This window comes from Geospiza fortis, unplaced genomic scaffold (assembly GCF_000277835.1).
Source record: "Geospiza fortis unplaced genomic scaffold, GeoFor_1.0 scaffold130, whole genome shotgun sequence".
Classification (NCBI taxonomy): Eukaryota; Metazoa; Chordata; class Aves; order Passeriformes; family Thraupidae; genus Geospiza; species Geospiza fortis.
In genome coordinates this window covers 6042304-6062293 of record NW_005054300.1, presented here as the reverse complement: position 1 = coordinate 6062293, position 19990 = coordinate 6042304, and the positions used below count along the sequence as shown (strand labels likewise).

Sequence of the window (19990 nt, the reverse complement as noted above, 5' to 3'; positions counted from 1 at the left end):
CATGTCCCTTTGTGCTTAGCCAGGCAGAGAATTGTTCATGTTTTGTGTTCTTCAGCACTGCCTGCTTATCACCCTGCTCTTAGTATTTGGTACCAGCCTGGCTCTTTCCTATAATCTAAAGATTTTGTTATTATAGAGGGAGATTTTCTCCTATTATCTGCCTTATTTTCAAAAGCTCTTTAATCCTTTTACTCCTGTATGGTAAAACTTGTCAGCTGTGGTGTGTCTGAAGCATAGGGCCTTCGTGATGACATACAAAGTGTGCAAAATGGCACTGGAGATGGATTTTGTCCACTGAATTAGACACATAAGGCTCCTCTGAAATCTTTAGCTTTCGGTGTATCCCCTTTGCCAGCTAGACAAACACAGCTGATGCCTTGCCCCAAAGGTACCTCTTCCTTCTCTTTCTTTCTTGCCTTCTGTTCTCCTTATGCTCTATTTCATGCTTCTTGGACCTTTCTTCTGTCACATGTGTGGATTTAGACCAATATCAGAGCTGTGAGAGCCACTACAGCAGCTCCATCTCACCTTCCGAATGCAAACTTGCTGCCACATGAAGTAATCTGCCTGCTTGCCAAGCTCTTGCACTGCAGGTTTGATCACCAGGTTTTGGCAGTTAAAGTCTCATTTTTGTCCTAGTTTCCAAGGCATTTCCCTGGCCTGGATCTAGTTACCTTAGGGATTAATTGATCCATCATGATTTTGACCTCCTGCACCATCCACTCCCCATGAAATGATGGGGCTGTCATGCCTGAAGCAAAAACGTTGTGTGTGACAGACAGCTTTCTTTGTGACTTGGCTGGGATCACAGGCTTTGCCTCTGAAGGATACTAGAATGGCAAGAATCTCAGCACAATATAGGACCCATTTTTTTTAATCTGCTGTCTTAATCACAACCCTATTAGAACAAGGTTTTATTATTCATTGGGATTTGATTATATTCATGAGACTGGAGAGGAAGCTATTTATTCCTTTACTTTATTGTCTTTTGACGTGTCGTGAAGCAATCTGAGATCACAGCATATAGAAAATATAACTTTGTAATTAGAAGCAAGGCAAAAAAAAAGCAATAAACTCCATGAATACATGTTTGTCTTCCCTTTGCTGCTGTTATATAAACTGTGAGCATAGGTAGATTACATCCATCTCTCTTTTTTAACATGAAAACAGCAGATGGGGCACATGGCTCTTTCTGAAGGTTATGGTGTGTGCAGCAGTGAGGATTGGCAGGGTTATTGTGTGTAAAGCCAGTGGGGGCTTTATCTTTGCTCAGAAATAGGGGCTTGCTTCACATTTCCATTTTGATTAGCAATAATGATACAAAAGCAAATTTTCTGTGTAAGGAAGAGCTGCTAATAAAGTGACCTTTCAAAATGAAGTAGCTCATTGAAGTGCCATATCACAATAAGCGTACACAAGGCTGGTCCCAGCTGCAGCAGGCAGGGAAACTGCACGGGAATCCAGAGAAACGTGGAACAGGAATCCTGAAGTGGGTGAACAGCACATGGTGGCACAGCAATGGCCAGGTGCTGTTTCCAGCTCAGAGGAGCTGATCTACAAGTTTTTTCTTTGAAAGGATTGGAAAGTGTGAAAGGCAGGCACAGAGAGTGTTTCCAGCAAGGTTTCTGGGCACGGGGTTGTGCAGTTAAGGGACTTGGCTATTGTCCTGCCAGTGCTGTAACATCAGTTGTGCTTGGATGCTGTTGGGAATGTGTTTGCCTGGCTTTACTCATGGTAAACACAGGGTAGACTTGGAACTATTTCGTGGATTCCTCTTGGATACAGGTGGAAAGCACTTAATACCACGCTGGTCCTGATTCAAAACCCTGGTTTCTATGTAGGAATTATTTGCAGTTAAACTCCAGCAACGCAGCCTTTGGCAAGAGACATGAATCAATTTGTCCAGCTTTTCTTTTCTGTTTTGTCCCTGTGTGAAGGCTGATGCCCAGTGTGTGCCAAGGGGGCCTTTCAGACCCAATAATGCGCCCTTGTGTCTCGTAGCATGCGTGGAATTTGCATAGGCTGTGCTGGGACAGGCAGGTTTCTTTTGTTGCTGGAAACAAGGAGCAAGTTCTTTTCCCTGTCTCTGCTTCCTAATGCCTCTTCAAAAGCTCTCAGCACTCATGTAAGAAATTTACTTTTTTCTATTTGTTTTTGCATTATATGTTGTTGGACTTTGTGCGACTTCTAACACAGGCTGTGCAGAGAAGTCATATCAGTCAGTGCTAGTTGACAAAATTGTTTAATTTTCTTTCTGTGAATCCAGATATCTAATTGTCAGAGGGAAGAGATAATCTGTGATGCTTGATGTAACTGCTTCAAAGTATTTGCATATCTTCTCTGTGGGGAAACAAAACTGCTAGTGAGTGAATAACAGTGCACGGATCATTGCAGGCAGGGTCACTGGGCCTATACACTTGCTATTAACCCTTCTCAGGATCTGTATTGCCACAGAATGAGTTGTCATGGGTTTCAAGCAAAGGGCTTGCTCCACATTATGGGCAGAGCTGGCACTTGTTTGTGCATTGTAGCCCTATGCAATGAAATGTGAATATGATCAGATCAATTGGCAGTTGCTTTTTGGCAGCTGATACTGAATTGTTGCATTTTGGTCTTGATTTATTGCAGATAACAAACTGCTGAAAAACTGGCTGGGAGGTGCTCAGCAAAATATGGCCCCCATTTGGAGTCAGCAGTGTGCTTGCTAGGCCACTGAGCCAGGCAGCTGGGAGCCTTTAAGAGCTTTCTAAAATTTTAGATGACCTGGCAGATTGCCGTGCAGTCTGCCTTGCAGACCTTCTTCTTCTCCATCGTCTTGAAGGGCGTCTTTGGCACCCACGGAGAGCAGTGTAAAGGGGAGGGGGTTTGCTATGGATTCTCACGATGCAAGAGTTGCTGAGAGCCTCATTTCCTCTTGTTTCAACAAGTATCTTTCTTCTTGTGGAGCCTGAGTCCCAGGTTCTGTTCTGTTATGCTGATCAGGCATCCTGGAAATCCTGGAGATTGTCTTTCAGGTCAAAAACGTACAGTAGCTCAGATAACTGTTGGGTTCACAGATAATGTGTGGAGGTGGGCTGGAGTTCAGGTAACTTGCCAGTATGTGCTTTGATGTGCTCCTGTGGTGAGCTACTGTCAGTTTACATCAGAACAGGAAGCTGCTGAGGTCTCTGAACTAGCAGTGAAGTGTTCTGTTTCTTGAGCCAGTGGATGTGAGGTTCAGGGGGCTGCAGACACTTTTGGTGGCAGCTGTGTTGAGCAGCGAGCAGGGATGCCCAGCATGGACTGGACACAATGGCATGGCCTCCACCCTTCAGCAGGGAGGAGAGGAAGATCGGGGTGCTCCAGTCTTCTCTAGAAAAGCCTGTTTTGAAGAGAAAGCCCTTATGGGCTATGGGGTATTCAGATGTAGATGGAAATTGGGATAAAAGTCAAGTATGAGCATTGAGAGTGCTGATTAACATGAGATATCTCTTTAATAACTCTTTGATTTGATTTTCTACATGGTAAATGTACCTACCCTCTGGTAGGGTTACGCGCCTGTTTGAGATAACTCTTAGAGCAGTGTCTCGGGTTCATCCCTTTTCCCATGCCACATGAGAAGCTATGACATGAAGAAAGTAGGTGTCAGTAGAGAATAGGGAGGGCAGATAAAGGGCATGAAGGGATGACAAAAATGTAAGAACTGGATGAGCTGAAAAGGGATGATCTAGGTGAAAAGTTAGTAGGGGTTCCTCAAGGACTGATCTTGCATGGCTCATGGCAATGAGTTCTCACTTGCTCCAGACTCAGTGAGGAGCTGGCAGAGGACAGTAACCAAAGGTTTGGCAGCATGTCACCTGGGAGCATTTGACCACACCCACAGCAAAACTGAGCGTTCAGTGTTTTACACGTTTATGACCTTAAAAACAGAGTCCCAGGACATGGGAACTATCTATTTGTTGGTAGAAAGGTAGGTGTGATAGAATGGCAATAGGAACTGATGAGTGTAAGCTGGCCATGAAAAAATTTAGATTCTTTTTCAGACTTTTGGGCCACTGGGAGTGAATTTCTGGGGAAGAAGGGACATAAAACCAAATTTATTTATGACTTAAAGTAATAAGTTAATGTAAAATATTAGGTGTCATCTCTGCCAGAGCTAGTATGATGTAGATACAGTGAAACAAGTAGTAAAGATGTAGATGTAGTTTTCATTGGGTGTTGCTTATGTCATCATCACGTTGTGCAGTGCTAGTCTTAGGCTGTGTTCTACAAAGAGTCCAGAAATGATTTTGCTCCACAGGGAAATGTAACTGTGCTGTGCTGAACACTCACCAAAGTCAGACAGTGCTGTTGGTGTAGACTGGTAGCTCCTGTGTCAGCAGATGTCTCCTTCAGGGCAGACCAGCTGGCTGTAAAAACCAAAGTGATGAGGAGTTACTGTATTTTTTTTCCTCTTTCACTTTTTTCAGAGATGCCATCTGCAATTTTGTCATCTGCAATGACTCCTCCCTCCGCAGCCAGCCGATCATCTTCAATCCCGACTTCTTTGTGGAAAAGCTGCGCCATGAAAAACCAGAGGTGTTCACAGAGCTGGTTGTCAGCAACATCACCAGGCTCATTGATTTGCCTGGGGCAGAGCTGGCCCAGCTCATGGGAGAGGAGGACCCAAAGCTGCCCGGGACAAACAGCACAGCCTCTGGATTTTTTCGTTCTCTGATGTCTCTGAAGCGCAAGGGTGAGTATGGATGGCACAAAGTCTGGTGCCCACCTTTGCAGTGATGCTGTCACCATTTGTTACACTGAGTTTGCAAAACTTTCAGCCCATAGTTTTGAACTTGTGGAATGCTAAATACTATGGTTTCATAATCTCTGGGGATGCCACTTCCAGAAAGGAGCAAAACAGGTCAGGAAATTGATCCTGGCAATGCCCTGCACTTTGAGAATAGTTCCCCTTGTTCTGGGATTATTGCTGTGGTGTGTGTCAGGCTGGCTTCAGTGGGTCAGCTGCCCACTGTGCAGCTCAGAAATCTGTAAGTATCTTCCATCCAAATGCTAGTGCTGCTCTGATCCACATCCCAGTCCAGTGAGTCAGTGACAAAGCTCTGCAAGACTGAGTGATGAAGCCCAGTTTCAGCTCAGGGAGGTGACATATTTCTCTTTCTCTCTTAGACAAGCATTCCACTGGAGTTTTCTTCTGCTAAACTGACTATTCTTATCTTCTCTCAAGTTCAGCTGTCTTGGTTGTGAAACATTAGCCCCAGGCCCTTCACAGAAGTCTTCTTTTGAGTGTGGTTGTGTTCAGGTCCTTTCCTTTTCAATGGCTGGCATTTACCACTCTGGTTTGTTGAAACTAAAAGGGTGTTCTAGGTGTGTGTGTGTCTTCTCCCACCTTTGCCCACACTCAAGGGAAGCCTGGTTCTCCTGATAAGTTCAGTTAAACCTTCTCACTCATCTAGGCAGAAGCAGCCTCCATCTGGGTCCCTCACATTCCTCCTCAGCTCTGGTTTCCCAGCTTAGACTGGCTGGCTGCTGGCAGAGAAGCTGTGAGCTGCCTTCAGATGTTGGCAGCCTGAGGTTGAACACTTCTGATTAGTCTTCCCCTTCCTTTAAGCAGTTCTGCTATTGGAAGTATCTCAGAGAAGGGAGCTATTGCTATGGCATAGTTTGACTACAGCTTTTTTCTGTCTTCAACCATTATATAATTTCTCTAAGTGATTCTGATTATACCAAGCCTATTCCTCCATGTGTTTCATAAGGACAAGATTTGCAGGCTCACTGATGAGGCAGAATTTTCTGGTGGCAGTTTCAGCCCTCCACTTCTGTCTGACCCATCAAGAATCTTGGTACATATACTCATATTTTAGGAAAATAAAAGACTTCAAGTCCTTTAGCATGCTTAGATGAGAATTACTTTATATTGCCATGACTTGCTTTGCTGCTCCACAATAACAGGTCTTTGTGCTGCCCCTAAACTGCAGTTAGACTGTGCTCATACCTGTTATTGCTTCTCCCTCTTCCCAGAGAGTAGCAGGACACCTTAAATTCAAGCACTTGCCACTTGACAAACAGAAGTGAGTGAGCAACCAAATTGAAAATGTTTTCTTAGTGTGTATGGAAACCCCCATGTTCTTGTCAAAACCTTCCAGCAGGGGCTGGTGAGCCTTCTCCAGCTCAATTTTTTTATTAAATTATCTGTACTCTGTTGGGAGCACTGCTCTTATCAGAGCTGACATCTCCTGCTAACTCTGTTCCCCAGGAGCTCTGCTTTCCCCCATTCACATGTCTCCATGGCCGTGTGTCACTACAGCTAGCAGATGTTTCCAAGTCTGCTGGCTGCACTCCCAGGCTGCAACAGCAATGTCTCCCAGCATTGACAGGCACTGTCTGCGAGCTCCTTGGCCAGAGTCTGAGAAAAAGAGGTTTGTGCCTACAGAGAAAATCAGTTTCATGTACTATGTGTTTCATCTTGGAGCCATCATTTGTTTTTCTTCATGTTATAGACCAGCTACAACAAACAAGTTTTATTTCTTCAAAGCCAGAGGCCGAGGACCATGGAGCTCAGAGCTGATCAAACTGCAAATGCTTACAACTTCTTTGAGCGTCAGGAAACTCAGTCTCATGCTGCTGCTTAGTTTCAGAAGCAATTGTACAATAACATCTAAGCCTTTGTAATGCAGCATCCATTCTCCAGACACATCTTTCAAGTTTCTTTGAGAATCAAATTCTCATTCAGATGCCGGCTTCTGACTTCAAAACTAAATCGAATTTGTCAGGCCCTGCATGTCTCAAGAAGATGTATTTTCCTCTTCTATTCCTGGCCACTATTGATTCTATCTGTTGAATGTCTAATGAGTTTGGTTTTCTTCAAGGACAAGAATCTTTTGCCGATCATTCTCTCCCTTTGCACTCAAACCTTTCAGATCTTTCGTGTGGATCAAGAGCTCGCATTGCCCTCCTTTCTCTTGCAGGACTGAAGCATGTGCTTTATCAGAGTGAGGTCAGAAAGTTCTTGATTTAACAGGAGGCTGGAGTTCCTGGTGGCTTACCATGTATTTCAGAAGTCCTGGAAGAAAGCAGAACATTCTTCAGGCGGAATAAATTTAGTTACACAGGATGGCTGCTAGAGAAGTGCATAGGGTTAACAGGTCTCCCTCACATGCTGTGAGCATCAACCACAGAGCAGTAAGATCTGTAGTACAAGAGACCAAAAGCAAGTAAAATCAAAATGAGATATGAGGGGGGAAAAAGCAAGAGAAAGTTTGTGGGGGAGATAATTTTTATCAGACCAGCCAATGCATTGCTTGGATTACTGGGCTATCAGCTGTAGCATTAAGGAGGGAAACCTTCAGTGCAAATGGTGCAGATGTCCAGCCTGCCCTCAGAAGTGACCCATGTTCCTGGCAGTCTGGTCATGGAGAAGGGAGGAATATTCTTTTCTTATATCTGTTGTCTATTTGAAGCCTAAGTACCAGAGCAGGACAAACCAGCTCTGTACCTGGTTCCAGTTCTCAGTCCCAGGCATCATGTTGTGGTACAGTCTCTCCAGCGTCCTGTCTCCAGTCCAAACCTATACTCATCTGAGGGAAGAAGTGTGGTGCCCAAAGTTCTGGTTGCTGAATTCTCTGGGAGTTGTCTCCACCTTCTGAGGGACAGATCATACTGACTGTGTGTGTTGGACAGAAAAATCCATTCAGTAGCAAGGTTGCATTTATTAGAAAACACTGTCCTTCTGGATAATCACTGTCTCACCTGGGAAGTTCCTTTGTGGACAAGAAGAGTATTCTACATTGGTTCAACAAATGCCGTTCAGTTAAATGGATTTCTCATCTAACGTTTCCTTCCCTGCAGGGATCCCCTTCCTTTCAGCTCAATTGCTTCCATCTTCTGGGACTGTAACCTGTGTTATTTACTGGAGTTCTGGAGCTGCAGCTCATCCCAGTCTCAATCCCATGAGGTGGGAACAGACTTCAAGAGAGGAGCCCAGCTTATTGCTTTGCTACTCTCCTTCTGCCTTGTTCAGCTTTCATACTTTACTCAGACCAGGGCAGCTGACACAGAAGAGAGATTCACTGGGATGAGGGAATTCCATGTGTTACCCATGCCTGAAAAGGAAGCTAGTTTGAGCCAGTCAGAATATGTCTGCTCTCCCCAGTAGTGCTTATTTGCCTCTCCCATAAAGTCATAGCTGCAACTCTTCTTTCTGCTCCACTTCATGTCAAGCCACAGTGAGGATTAATTTGGACATTTCCTTCATGGTGTGGAGTGTGCCAGTGTGGCAGGCACCAGGGCTGTCCAGGCTCTTACATCTGCCTTTCCCACTTTGCTCTTTTTGTGAGGTCTGGCCTTGCAGATTCTGTGCCATTTTAAACTGAAGCATCTCTTCTGGTGTTGTTTTTTCTTCAAGGGCTAGAGAATATTTGCTTTAGCTGATAAAAGCTGTAATTAAAGTGAGGTAAGAAGCAAGGATGATGAAGCCCATGTGAGTACAGCATGGTGAGATGAAGTCACTTATTTTGGAGTGTTTGTGATACCTCACATCTGTGAGGGTCCTTGTGACCTTCACCCTTAACATTTTGGGGCACTGCTCTTTGCATGTTGAAATCCTGTTCTTTGGGGAGGTTAGTTTCTGGGGCTGTGGGTTCTGAGCTGCCTGAACATGTTGTTTTCTGTTCTGCAGAGAAGGGGGTGGTGTTTGGCTCGCCGCTGACAGAAGAAGGCATTGCACAGGTTTCCCAGCTAATCGAGTATCTGCACAAGAGTAAGTGCCTCTGTTTGCTGTCTTCCTGTCCCCTTGGGTATCTGTCTGGCCCATCTCAGGTCTCTGGTGCACAGAGTGACAAGCTCTGAGCTCTCCAGCAGCAGGAGTTTGGGACTGCCCTGGGCAACTGTTCCCCAGAATTGCCTAGCAGATATGTTGGTCTATTTCCCTCTGTACAAGGACTTTCTGTACTGGTGGGAGACAGTTTGAAGTCATGTCTCTGAATGCAGTTTGCTGTGGTTTGCTGTCAAGCTCTGGAAAGAGGAGGGAACTGCTTTAGTAAGAAGCTGGGAAATCAACCTCTGATTATTCAGTGCCCTTTTTTTCCCCTCTGCTGAGCAGATCTAAGAGCAGAAGGCTTGTTTCGAGTGCCAGGCAACAGCATCAGGCAACAGATCCTAAAGGATGCTCTGAACAGTGGTACTGATATTGACCTGGACTCTGGGGAGTTTCATTCCAACGATGTGGCCACCCTACTTAAGATGTTCCTGGGTGAATTACCAGAGCCGCTGCTGACACACAAGCACTTCCATGCCCACCTCAAAATTGCAGGTGAGTGGGCAGCAAGAGGCAGGGATGGGCAGAAGGACTGGAACTGGCCTAGAAAGCACGCTAGGCTGTGAAGTGTATCCCTCAAAGGCAGCCCTAGAAGGAATCTTCCTGCCACCTCAGCCTGGTGGTGGAAAGACAGGAGTTGATTAACGAATCAGACCAAGTCTGTCTAGACCATTCTTCTCTTAGATACCACAGTGGTAAAGCCCACAGTGATAACCTGGGTCTCCATCTGTTTTATGTCCAGGGTTCTGAGCAAGTTGTGGTTTCTATGGATTTAATAACTGTTATTGAACTACCTTATGTGAACTTGCTCCATCTTGCCTTCAAGCCATCACAGCTCTTAGCAGCTCTGTTGTTCTGTGGGAGGAGTAGCATAGATTAACACATCAAGTGGGGAGCTTGGGAGCTGAGGGGAAGAGAGTTGGAGGGCCAAGAGCTGTGCAGGGGTTTGTAGGAGATCTGCATATGAAGAGGAAAGGATAAGCAGTTGCAGCAGACTGCTCTGAGGGAAGGTAATGTGTGTCCTTCATGTTCTGCCTTGTGATTTGCAGACTTGACGCTGTTTGATGAGAAGGGGAATAAGACCAGCACTCCAGACAAAGAGCGCCAAATCGAAGCCCTCCAGCTGCTGTTTCTGATCCTCCCCGCTCCCAACCGCAGCCTGCTCAAGCTGCTGCTGGACTTGCTCTACCAGACTGCCAAGAAGCAGGACAAGAACAAGATGTCTGCACACAACCTTGCCCTCATGTTTGCACCCCACATCCTATGGCCCAGAAATGTGAGCAATGCCTCAGTGTCTGTGGGTGGGACATTGCAAGGTAAAAAGCAAAGGCTTGGCAGAGGAAAAACAAAGGTTTGAGAAGGTTGAGTACTGACATAATGATGTGAGGGTTGGAGGCTGTGATGGAGAGGTGGTAGCTTCCTGGCAGGACTCAGTCCCAATGTTCAGCCCAGACCTGCCATGAGTCTTATTTGCAACTTATGCATCTTCTTTTTCAGTAAAATTGAAAGCACAGCACAGTCATGCTTCTTAGAATGTCAGCTCCAGAAAAACCTTGCAGATCTTTCTTCAAGGTTTCTTATGCTGCTGGTGAACTGTTTTGCCTCAGAGTTATCTGACTCTCCTCTCAGAGCAGCTTTGGCTCTGTGAGTTCTGCTGTGGGCTATAAGCCCTGCCTGCCTGTCATCCCAGAGTAGATCTCCTGCTGTGGCACTGTGTGTGTCTGTGTCCCAGAAGAGACCCCTCCTCCTCTCCTTCTAATGGATGGCTGTGTCCCCTTGCCAGGTGACAGCAAATGACCTTCAGGAAAATATCACAAAGCTAAACAATGGAGTGACCTTCATGATCAAACATTCTCAGAAACTCTTCAAGGTGAGTGTGCCTTGGCATCCTGCTCTCCTGCCTCCATCACCAGGAGGCTGAATGCCCCTTGTCCAGACAGATCCCACATGTTGAGTGTGTGTTCTGTGGGCTCTCTTCTGCGGTAGGAGAAGGAGACTTTGTACCAGAAACCATTCCAATAGTGACTGGGGAGGAGGTCTTTGCTGGGCAGGCAGTGCTGGAGGTGGCTTTGCCAGGGCAGGTCAGCAGCACGGTGCGGTGTAACACTCCCCTCTGCTGGACAGCAGCACCTGCAGCCCAGCAGCAAACCTGGCTCCCAGGGCAGGTACACACCGAGCTGCACTCGGGTTCTGGCAGGATAAGGGAATGGAAGGGATTTGTCCTGCCTGAGTGCTGCCAGGAGCAGAATACCTGATGCACTGGGTTGTTTTGTTGGGAATTTCTCTGCAAAAGGTCATCAGCCCACTGCTGTTACAGGCACTGTCCAGCTCTGAGGAGGGTGCTGGGTAGGACAGTCAGGAGTGTGGGACTTTAAGCTGTTCCTCCAAGGAAACGTTTCTACAACAGACAGTCTTGACTTCTCAGGGCCTTCCTGGTCACTGGAGGCATCTGCTCACTGCAGAGTCCTCCCGTGGAGAGTTCCCCTTCTACCTTCTTTGTCTGGCCCCAGTTTGGCCATCTCAGGACTGGGGCAATTACTTAGAGCAGGGTTCCACAGGAACTTCTCCCTACTCTGAGTTCCACTTGTGCTGAATGTCTGCATGTAAAGGATACTGTGAAGGGGATACAGGGAGGGAACATGAAATTCCATGGCTTTGTTTGCCCAGAATGGCTGAGTCTTGATACAAGTGGCTTGTGTTGTATGGTTGAAAAGCAGTTCTTGCTGGAGTTGCCCCAAGAGCAGAGATGTTAAACATACATTTGGCCTGTTCTCTGCTCATGGTCACAGGCTCCAGTGTACATCCGGGAGTGTGCCAGGCTGCACTATCTGGGATCCAGAGCCCACACATCAAAGGTAAGGCCAGCCAGTGCAGCCTGCCCTCCATGAAAGGGCAGAGGCTGTGATGCTATGAATGGATCTTTGTGAGTGATAGAAACTGAAAACAAACCAAGTCATGAAAGAGGATCTGTCAGAGGGCAGGAGCAGGAGAAGCATATGGTGTGGTAGTGCAGGCGGCTGCATTAGGGAAATTGGACAGAGTTGAAGCATCTGTTAATCAAAAGCACAGGGAAAGAAAGCTACGAGCCCCTGTTTAGCAGCAAACCTGCTCCCTGTGCCCAGTACATGCAGCACCTGCTCCTTCACAGAGCTGTGCCTTCCAAACAGACAGACACGCCTGCTGCCATGGCCAGGATGCTTGGCAGAAGTGCTGAGATAAAGGCTACTTGCTGCCACTGGGACAACATTCGTGTCTTGCCAGCAAATGCTTCCCTGCCTCATGTAGCTGCAGAAGAGGGAAGATGCATGTCAAGGAGCTGCACTGACCCTTCTCAAGCTCGGAAGGGCTTCTGCAGCTCTCATCTGGGAGGGGAGGGAAGAAGCAATGGGGTCACCTTTGTATTGCTGTCACCTCTTCCTGGCACGGGGCCTGCTGATGCAGTGCTGCTGCAGAGGGGTAGGGTAAGAACAGTCCTGTGCTTCCACTGGGGTTGAGGCAGCTCACGAGACTCTCCTGGGCTGGCTCAGATGGGTGGCTCGTTGGGATTAAAGCATGGCAAGCGGCTCCTGTCTCCACTCTCCCAGGACGACCTGGATTTGCTGACGTCTGCTGGCTCCAAGGAGCTGCAGCCCCTCAAGTCTCAGAAGCGAAGCCGGCTGGACTCCTGCCATCAGGAGGAGACCCAGCAGCGCACCGAGGAGGCACTGAAGGAGCTCTTCCTGCACGTCCACAATATGCCTGACTCTGCAAAGAAGAAGAAGCTTATCCGGCAGGTAGTGTGGGGAGGAAAGATACCTTGGGGTGTGCTTGTCAGCATAATCCTGGGCACAGGGCTAAAGACAGGGCCTTCTTGAGAGCTGCTCCTAACCCTGGGCAGGCTGGGAAAAGTGGGTTCTGGGCTGTGTAAGGGGCAGAGCTGTAAGAAGACAGGAGGAGGAGGTGTCCTGCATGTTACTGCACCAAGCAGCACTTTTAAGTTTGGTTTTTCAAGCTAAGGACTTGCTAGCCAGCAGTTTCCCAGTCCTGATCATGGCCTTGTTGAGCTTCCTCCCTCAGGAAGGGAAAAGTTTCTTTCTCTGTGGCCTGCAGAGAGTGGACAAACTGGTCTTCTCTTGGTCTCAGACAACTTGCTCAGCCTCCAGCTGCTTCCCAGCCTTCTTTCTGCTCCCAGCATCTGCCACTTTTGGTTAATCTGGTAGCCAGCACAAAGCACCTTTTCACCCAAACTCCCTGTAATCCTGGGTGGAAGGTGAGGCCTTCCTCTGCTTTCTTCCTCCTGCAGTTCTGAGCTGCTCCTCCATTTTAGGGGGTGAAGGAGAGAAACTGAGTTCTGGGACAGCAGGTAGAGCAGCACGCAGCAGCAAGGGACAGGTATAACTGTGCTAACATACTGCCCTCGTGTTTCCTCCTAGTTTAATAAGCATCCAGCTGCTCTGACTCCTGGCTCTGATGTGCCCACATCCCCAGCACCACGACGCACCCGCTCGCGCTCCTTCAGCGGCCTCATTAAGGTGAAAGCAGCCTCTGACCCTTGCTCTCTGCTGTGAATTTCTGATGTTGCTTTTTGCTTCTGCCTTGCCCTGCCTTGAATGAGACCCTCAAAGGGTAGGGACTCCTCAAAGTATTGCCTGCCAAACAACATAGATCCACTGGGGCAGAAAAGGCAGCAGAGTGACAAAAAGCCTTGTTAGTGTAAAGTGTAATTATCTTGAAACACATGGCTGTAGGATCTTTCTGGAAAATTGATTGCTTCCTGAGATGAGATGAAGATTGACAGGGAGCTGGTCATGAAGTCTAGCATGTTAGCACGGGTTTTAGCACATTATGGGCTGCCCTACAGCAGCATGTCCCTGCTTCTGACAGGCTGGGCTCCTGGCTAGGCCCCAGGTCAGCTCCCAGACTCTTTACATTCAGGCGGGCTCAGCCTAGTGGTGTGGTATTTCAGGTGGTTCTGCTTTGCAATCTTTGTCCCAGCTTGGCTTCCTTTTTTCTTTCCCAGCATTCAACTGCTTACCAACAAGGCATCCTGCTCCTTCCCTTTCTTTTTTACTTTGCACTTTAAGCACTAGCCAACAGCCCTTTCTTCTTACAACAGCGGAAAGTTTTGGGAACTCCAGTTATCCTGGAGAGGAAGAGCAGGGATTCCACTCCAGAGCCTGTGCGGGTCAGCAAAGAGAACGTCCAGCTGGTAAGAGCTGCTCCCAGCACCACTGGAGCTGCTGGTGGGGAAGAGTGTGGGGAGTTTGAGTGCAACTTCAGCAACCCCTGGGGAGCTGTTCTCTACTCAAGAGAAGAGTTCCAAATTTCTTCTGTATGATAAAATAAGGTCCTGAGAAGCTGCTCTGAGGAGAACAGAGCAGATGGCAAGGGCACCGTCAGAGCAGGGATGACAGCTCTGTACCTCTACCCCAGTTTTGTCTCTCTGGCTGTGTCCTGCCCTGGGGCATTGTCTTGTTCCCCCTTCCCTCTCGCTCATCCTTCTCCACAGGTTGTACAAAGCCTGCTGCCTGTATGCAGTAGGGTTGTCCCAGACAAACCAAGAGTGGATTTGGGTGATAGATGCTCTTTGGTGGTACAGGCTGCTCTCAGGGAAGGCTGTGGATGCCAGCTCATTCACCAGCTCTCTACTCCTATTGCCCTCTCTTGTCCAGTTACAGAAATGTGGCTCTCCAGCTCATATGTCCCAGGCCAAGCTGAAGTCTTTGGAAGGCCAGAAAGAGGTGAGACACTTCCCCTTATCCCCCATTTCTCTTCCTGCAGGGAACCTGATGTGCTGAAACCTGCTGAGGTGACAGCACACACTCAAGGCTCTGGGACAGCTGTGGTGCCCCAGCTCGTAGCAGTCTGCTCCATGCTGAGCTGCAGGCAGGTGACATGCTGGAAACGAGATCCTGAAGGGTCTTACAGCCCTTCTGCCTGTGACTTGGCAGGCTGGATGTTGCAGGAAGCAGAGGGAAGCTGGCAGCACAGGCTGGTGCTAACAGCCTGTCAGGGTGGCAGTGGGACAAGAGGTTGGTGCAGCCCAAGACCGACTGCTGTGTTTGCTCCTCTCTGCTCCCTGCCTCATCTCGAGCTTTAGCAAGGGCGTGGGAGGCTGACACCAGGGAAGGGTCCTTGCAGGGGGAGAATGTCAGCCTTTTTTTGCATGGTATTCTGTGTCTCAAGCATTCAACTGCAGCCATTCTCTGCTCCAGGGATCCTGCAGACGCATGCGAGCCCGCCTGCTTTCCAAGGATTCATCTTCCCTCTGAATCGCCTGGCACCAACGCATGGATGGGGATGGCCCAGCCTCACAAGCTGTGAATGTGCTGCACTGAGAGGGGAGTGCTGCAGCTCACAGCAACCCTCACCAACACAGCAGCGCTCCTGAGACTGGACCTTTGCAAGGATTGCAGGGATTTGTTTCTGTATATAAATTACATTTCATTCTACTATGGGGCAAACCACTATCTAACCAAAACCTGTGCAGCATGTCTGACCTGCTGGCTCTGGGAAGAGCTGGAGTGCTTGCTTACAAGGAGAGCCCTGTTCATTGCAGGGCCCTGTGTGCACTCCCAGCTTTCTTGTAATGTTGCTAGGCTGTATTTTTTTGCTTTTCTGCTCCGAGTTTTTAACATGTTGGCTTGTTTTTGCTTCCTTCCCCCTGTTAGCAGTGAGAATGATGGGCTGTAACCCTTACCCACATCCTGACATCCAAGCTTGCCTCCAATCCTCCTCTGGAGACATTCCCTTCTCTGCTTCTTCTTGGTTCCATTTTGCTCTGCTGTTTCCCAAGGGCTGAAGTGCACAAACGGTACAGAGCATGGGATGGGCCTGGAAGGAGAGGCTCTGGATGCCATCTTTTCAAGTAGGGCCAGGGGAAAGCAGCTGCCCCAATAAACTCATCCCTCTATTTTAGCTTAAGCTGGAGGCAGCCCTGGCTTGCTGCCTTCATGTTTCAGTGGCACAGTTCTGAACAAGGAGTCTTGGCTTTGTGTTCACCCAGGGAGGCTTAAGCTGAGGAGAGCAGGAGGCTGGCAAAGGCTGTCTGGGGCAGAACAGCCTAATCTTTGGAAGTTAAGGTGCCTGGGGCAGGCAGAGTCTTGTGGCTGTGTGTGAAAAACAGTGTGAGAGATGAGAGAGGGCTCCATCCATTTGTGCTTTGCTGCAAATGGTGCCAAAGGCTTTGGCTCAAGATATGTGGATGGCTGATAGGGCAAGTGGCTGATTAGTCATTAAACTGGGGGAAAGGGCTGAAGCTGGGTTCAGCTCTTTGGTCTGAGCTGCAGAAATGAGATGAAACCTTCTAGATAGAGGATAAACCCCAGTCACAGCTGGCTAATGTCAGTGGTCTCGTTAAGCCAAAGTGCTCCAGTAAGCCAGTCTTGCCAAGAACCTGTCTGCAAGCACTCTGAGGTAGGATACACACAGGGTTGCTACTGTGAAATGAAGATTTAATCAGCTGGGGGACCATCTAAGCACTTCTCAGCCCTTCTCAGCAAAGTAAATAATCTCTGGAATCCAATTATATTTGTCTTCTAATCTTTAAGAACCAGCAGCCAGCAGGAGTTAGAGCTCTGCTCTTGACAGCTTTCTGAAACAACTGGTGGCAGGAGGTGTGAATATTGGGATATGAACAGGGAGTTCAGTCTGATTGGCTGGAGCTGTCAGAACAGGGCATTGGAGCCCTGTGCAACTTAGCTGGAATTTGTCACTTTTTTAAATGGTGAAATTTTTTAAAGATACAAATCCTTGTGCTGCTCAGTACAAAGGATGGTTTTTGGTACTTTATCAGGGATGCTTGTCCCTAGTCTGACCCCAAGTTGGAGCCTTGAAAATATAGGGGGTTGGGGGACTGTAGATGTGTGAGTTGGGAGTTGCTGGTGTTGGGAGCCTCTGTCACAGCAAAGAAAGAGCTGTGGTTCTTCAGGGACCAGACTGATGGTGATGCTGTGAGGAAGGGCAGAGGCTGTTTGCTGTGGTAGTAGTATGTGCTTTTTGGATGTGTCTGTAATCATTCCCTCCAGAGGCTGAAGCTGTCTGTGTGCTTTTCTCCAAAGGGCACTATGTTTTTCTGACTGCACTTCTGCCCTGTCCCTGCAGCCTGCTGTTAGCAGAGACCTGGGAATCTCAGCTTTGCCTCTGAGCAGAGATGAGGCACAGACAAAGGTCAAGTGGCAGCACAGGGAGAGCTGGGTCTGCTCCTGCTGTCTCTGGTCTTACTCACATTGGGGCAATTGCTGGGTGAAGCATTTGTTCACTCCTCCTCTCCCCATTGTCCCTACTTGGCATATCTCATATCTCTCTGTATGGGTGACTGCTTGGCAAGGCAGCCTTGTACCTGAAATTAAATGCACTGCTCCCATATAGATGAGACAAATGTAACTCTCCACTGTCCCCCCTTACTGATGGCTCTAGCTCAGGGGCTCTCTGGCTTCTGGCACAGCTGAGATTTGTTCAGCTCTAAGAAAAGTTACCTAAGGGGCACTGGCCAGGCCTTCTGCATGTGTCACATGCCTTACCTGCCATGGGTGTGGGTGCTGTCTCCAGTCCTGGCAGGTGTTCAGTGCCCTGGGCTTTAGTCTGTGCTGCTGGGCTCGCCATGTGTGGCTGGCAGATTCCACCCCTAGGGCCTTGGCTGCTGCTGTCCCAATGCATTCCCACTGTCTCCCAGGCACGGGAGAGTTTTAGTTATGCTTGGATGTGTCTCGTTTGTCTGCCCTGTGCAATGACTCATGAGGATGCTTCTTCCCAGAGCAGCCGCTAACTGTTCCCAGAGTCTATCATTTCCAAAGTATTTTTAATCTTTGTCCTTATTTATATACGCTATGTCAGTACTGTTGCAGACTGTTGCCTTTCTGTGTGTTATGTGAAAACACCACATTAAATGCTTTTATTTTTAGTGGGTTTGCTTGGTGGCTTAAGCAATTTCATTGGGACAACAAGGACTCCCATCCACCTTCAAGAAGAAGGAAATGTCTGCTTCAAAGTCCAGAGCTACTACTCGTAAGTGTGGGGGTGCTTGGTCAGGTGCTGCCCACCTGCAGGGTGGCCTCCCATGGCACTAGGGCTCGAAAGCCTCTGGGATACTTGCATGATGCCCAGACAGGCTGTCTTTCCCTTGGAAGTATGAAGTTGGACCTCTTCTTTTCCTGTCTTCCCCCTGCTGTCATCCAGGGTGATGGGAAATCAGGTTTACAAAGAACACTTTATATAAATAATGGATCAAATGAATAAATTTTTCTCTGTAGGGCCATTCTTCTCTTGCCACTCTTGGCTGCTGAGAGAGGATGCTTTCTGCTTGCATTTTCTTTTCCTCCTTCTTAATAATGGCGTCTCAGATTTTATGCAGATTATTTCTCTGTGAAGTTCTTCCACGTTTGAAATGCCCTGGGCTTGCCTGCCATAGCTCAGACACTCATTAACATCCTCGCCATGCAATTGAAAAACAAGCAGGAGAAGGAGCGCGTTTGAAAGCGGCGCTGCCTTCCTGCGGGCTGAGCCCCAAGCCAGCCCCCTGCTCCTCCGTGCTGCACTTGGGTGTCATGGGAATGGTGAGCCCCATCTCCCTGGAGCTCAGGCAGCGGGGGTGATGGGCCTCTGTGCACTTCAAAGTGGGCATGGGAGTCTAGAGAGACATTTCTCCTCTTGAACGTGTTGAACAAAGGAATGCAAAAACTCACAACAGCTATCTTCAATACTGAAAATCCAAATATCGCCCCCCTGATAAGCTGTGATTCAAAGTGACAGCTTTATCCGGCTTACATAATTCAAAAAAATTAGTAGGTTTTGGCTTCTGAAGCCACAATCCAAGCACTTATGCTTGACTGCAAGTGGAAGGGCAGTAGCCACTGGGACCCAACACTGGGTGAAGGTTTATATTTAAAGGGGGATCACTCATCTCTCAGTGTGTTTGCTTTGGCCTGTTGGTATGTGTGCACAGCAGTGGTGTTACAAAGCAAACAAGCAGTGCTCACCTTCATTTCATTGAACAGTTTTTATCTCAAATTGCACAGCACAGACTTGCAAATAAGTTCTTCAGGGTGTCACTGCTATCTAAATCAATTTTTGCAAGTTGTCTTGATTTTTTTAAAACTGCTCTGCCCTGGTTTGGAGTTGAAATAAGATATTTTCTCTTTCTTAAATTATCATGTGTGGCTGGGAGCTGTCATGTTGCTGCTGCATCTCACTGCCTAGGGCAACAGTGTAGACAAAAAACATGACTGTTGCTAGCGATAGATATTGGCATCAGCCAGACCAGTTATCAGGCTTTGCAATCTCATTGGCTTGGATTAACTAATATTTTTTCATGGAGTGAATAAATTACCATGTTTAGTTCTGTTTGCTCATCTCCCAGCGAGGGTTTTGTGTTGAAGCTCATAAACTGTTCAGGCATGTAGGTGCCAAGATCTCCGTGCTGGCTCCCACACTGACCTTACACTCGGGCTCAGAGTGGGATCTCAGCTGGCACCACCTCTCTGGCCCCATCCTTTCGCAGCCCAGCTTTGTTCCTGGGGAGTGCCCACACATGAGGAATGTGATGGGGATGTTTTGGGGCTCCTGTGCAAGGAGCTGCTGTCCCCGGCCATGCATCACAGGGTGAGGTTCAGATACTTCCCAGCTCCAGCCTTCAATTTTAGTCTGGGTCAGAGGGAGACAAGCTTTCCTTTCTCTGCTGAGTCACAGCTGGAGTGGTCATTTCTGTGGCCCCCTCCCCAGTTCCTCCTCTCCCAAGCTAAACCAGCTCCCCTGCCTTGCTGCTGGGGAAGATTTACAAATCCACCACCCAGCCCTCCCATGCAGGGCCTTACATGACATTAAGCTCATCTCCTTTTCCACTGGAGAGAATTGTGTCCCATTTGATGCTCTGCTTTTGGCTGAAGCTCCTGTGCCACTGGGAATTGTGATGAACAGAGGTGCCAGCCTGCCTTGGCCATCATGGCTGCATGTGACTTGATGTGTGCACTTGATATGGGGGTGTCTGTGTTGACCTGTGCTTCTTTTAGAGTTTGTTTCTTCCAACCTTTTCGCTTACAAAGCTTGAGCCTTGCGTCCCTGTGGAGGAGGATCTCAGTAACCTCTTGCACAGCAGGCTCTGGCTGCATTGTGCCTGTGCCCGGCCGTTCTGCAGCGGCAGCACAAGAGGGGGCTGGCAGCACACACTGCGGGACGGGACCCCCTGCCCGCCCGCAGCCCCGGGGGCCGCGCCAGATGTGC

The 19990-nt window shown here is 48.2% G+C and overlaps 1 protein-coding gene across 1 annotated transcript; it reads left to right on the top strand.

Annotated features, from left to right (window-relative positions):
* The first annotated feature begins 2081 nt into the window (after positions 1-2081).
* ARHGAP19 (Rho GTPase activating protein 19) lies at positions 2082-17680 on the top strand. Its single transcript, XM_005416425.2, has 12 exons — positions 2082-2125; positions 4449-4714; positions 8657-8737; positions 9080-9289; positions 9844-10070; positions 10578-10664; positions 11584-11649; positions 12379-12567; positions 13207-13305; positions 13890-13982; positions 14446-14514; positions 14989-17680. The coding sequence occupies exons 1-12, from the start codon at positions 2097-2099 to the stop codon at positions 15043-15045; spliced, it is 1473 nt and encodes a 490-aa protein (XP_005416482.1). The 5' UTR covers positions 2082-2096; the 3' UTR covers positions 15046-17680.
* The last annotated feature ends 2310 nt before the right edge of the window (positions 17681-19990 follow it).

Bases quoted from the DNA above. Each gene is read 5' to 3' on its own strand.
- ARHGAP19 (XM_005416425.2), top strand. From the start codon at position 2,097: ATGCCTCTTCAAAAGCTCTCAGCACTCAT. The intron at 12,568-13,206 runs GTAGTGTGGGGA...GTTTCCTCCTAG, and splicing joins AGAAGAAGCTTATCCGGCAG to TTTAATAAGCATCCAGCTGC. The intron at 14,515-14,988 runs GTGAGACACTTC...TCTCTGCTCCAG, and splicing joins CTTTGGAAGGCCAGAAAGAG to GGATCCTGCAGACGCATGCG.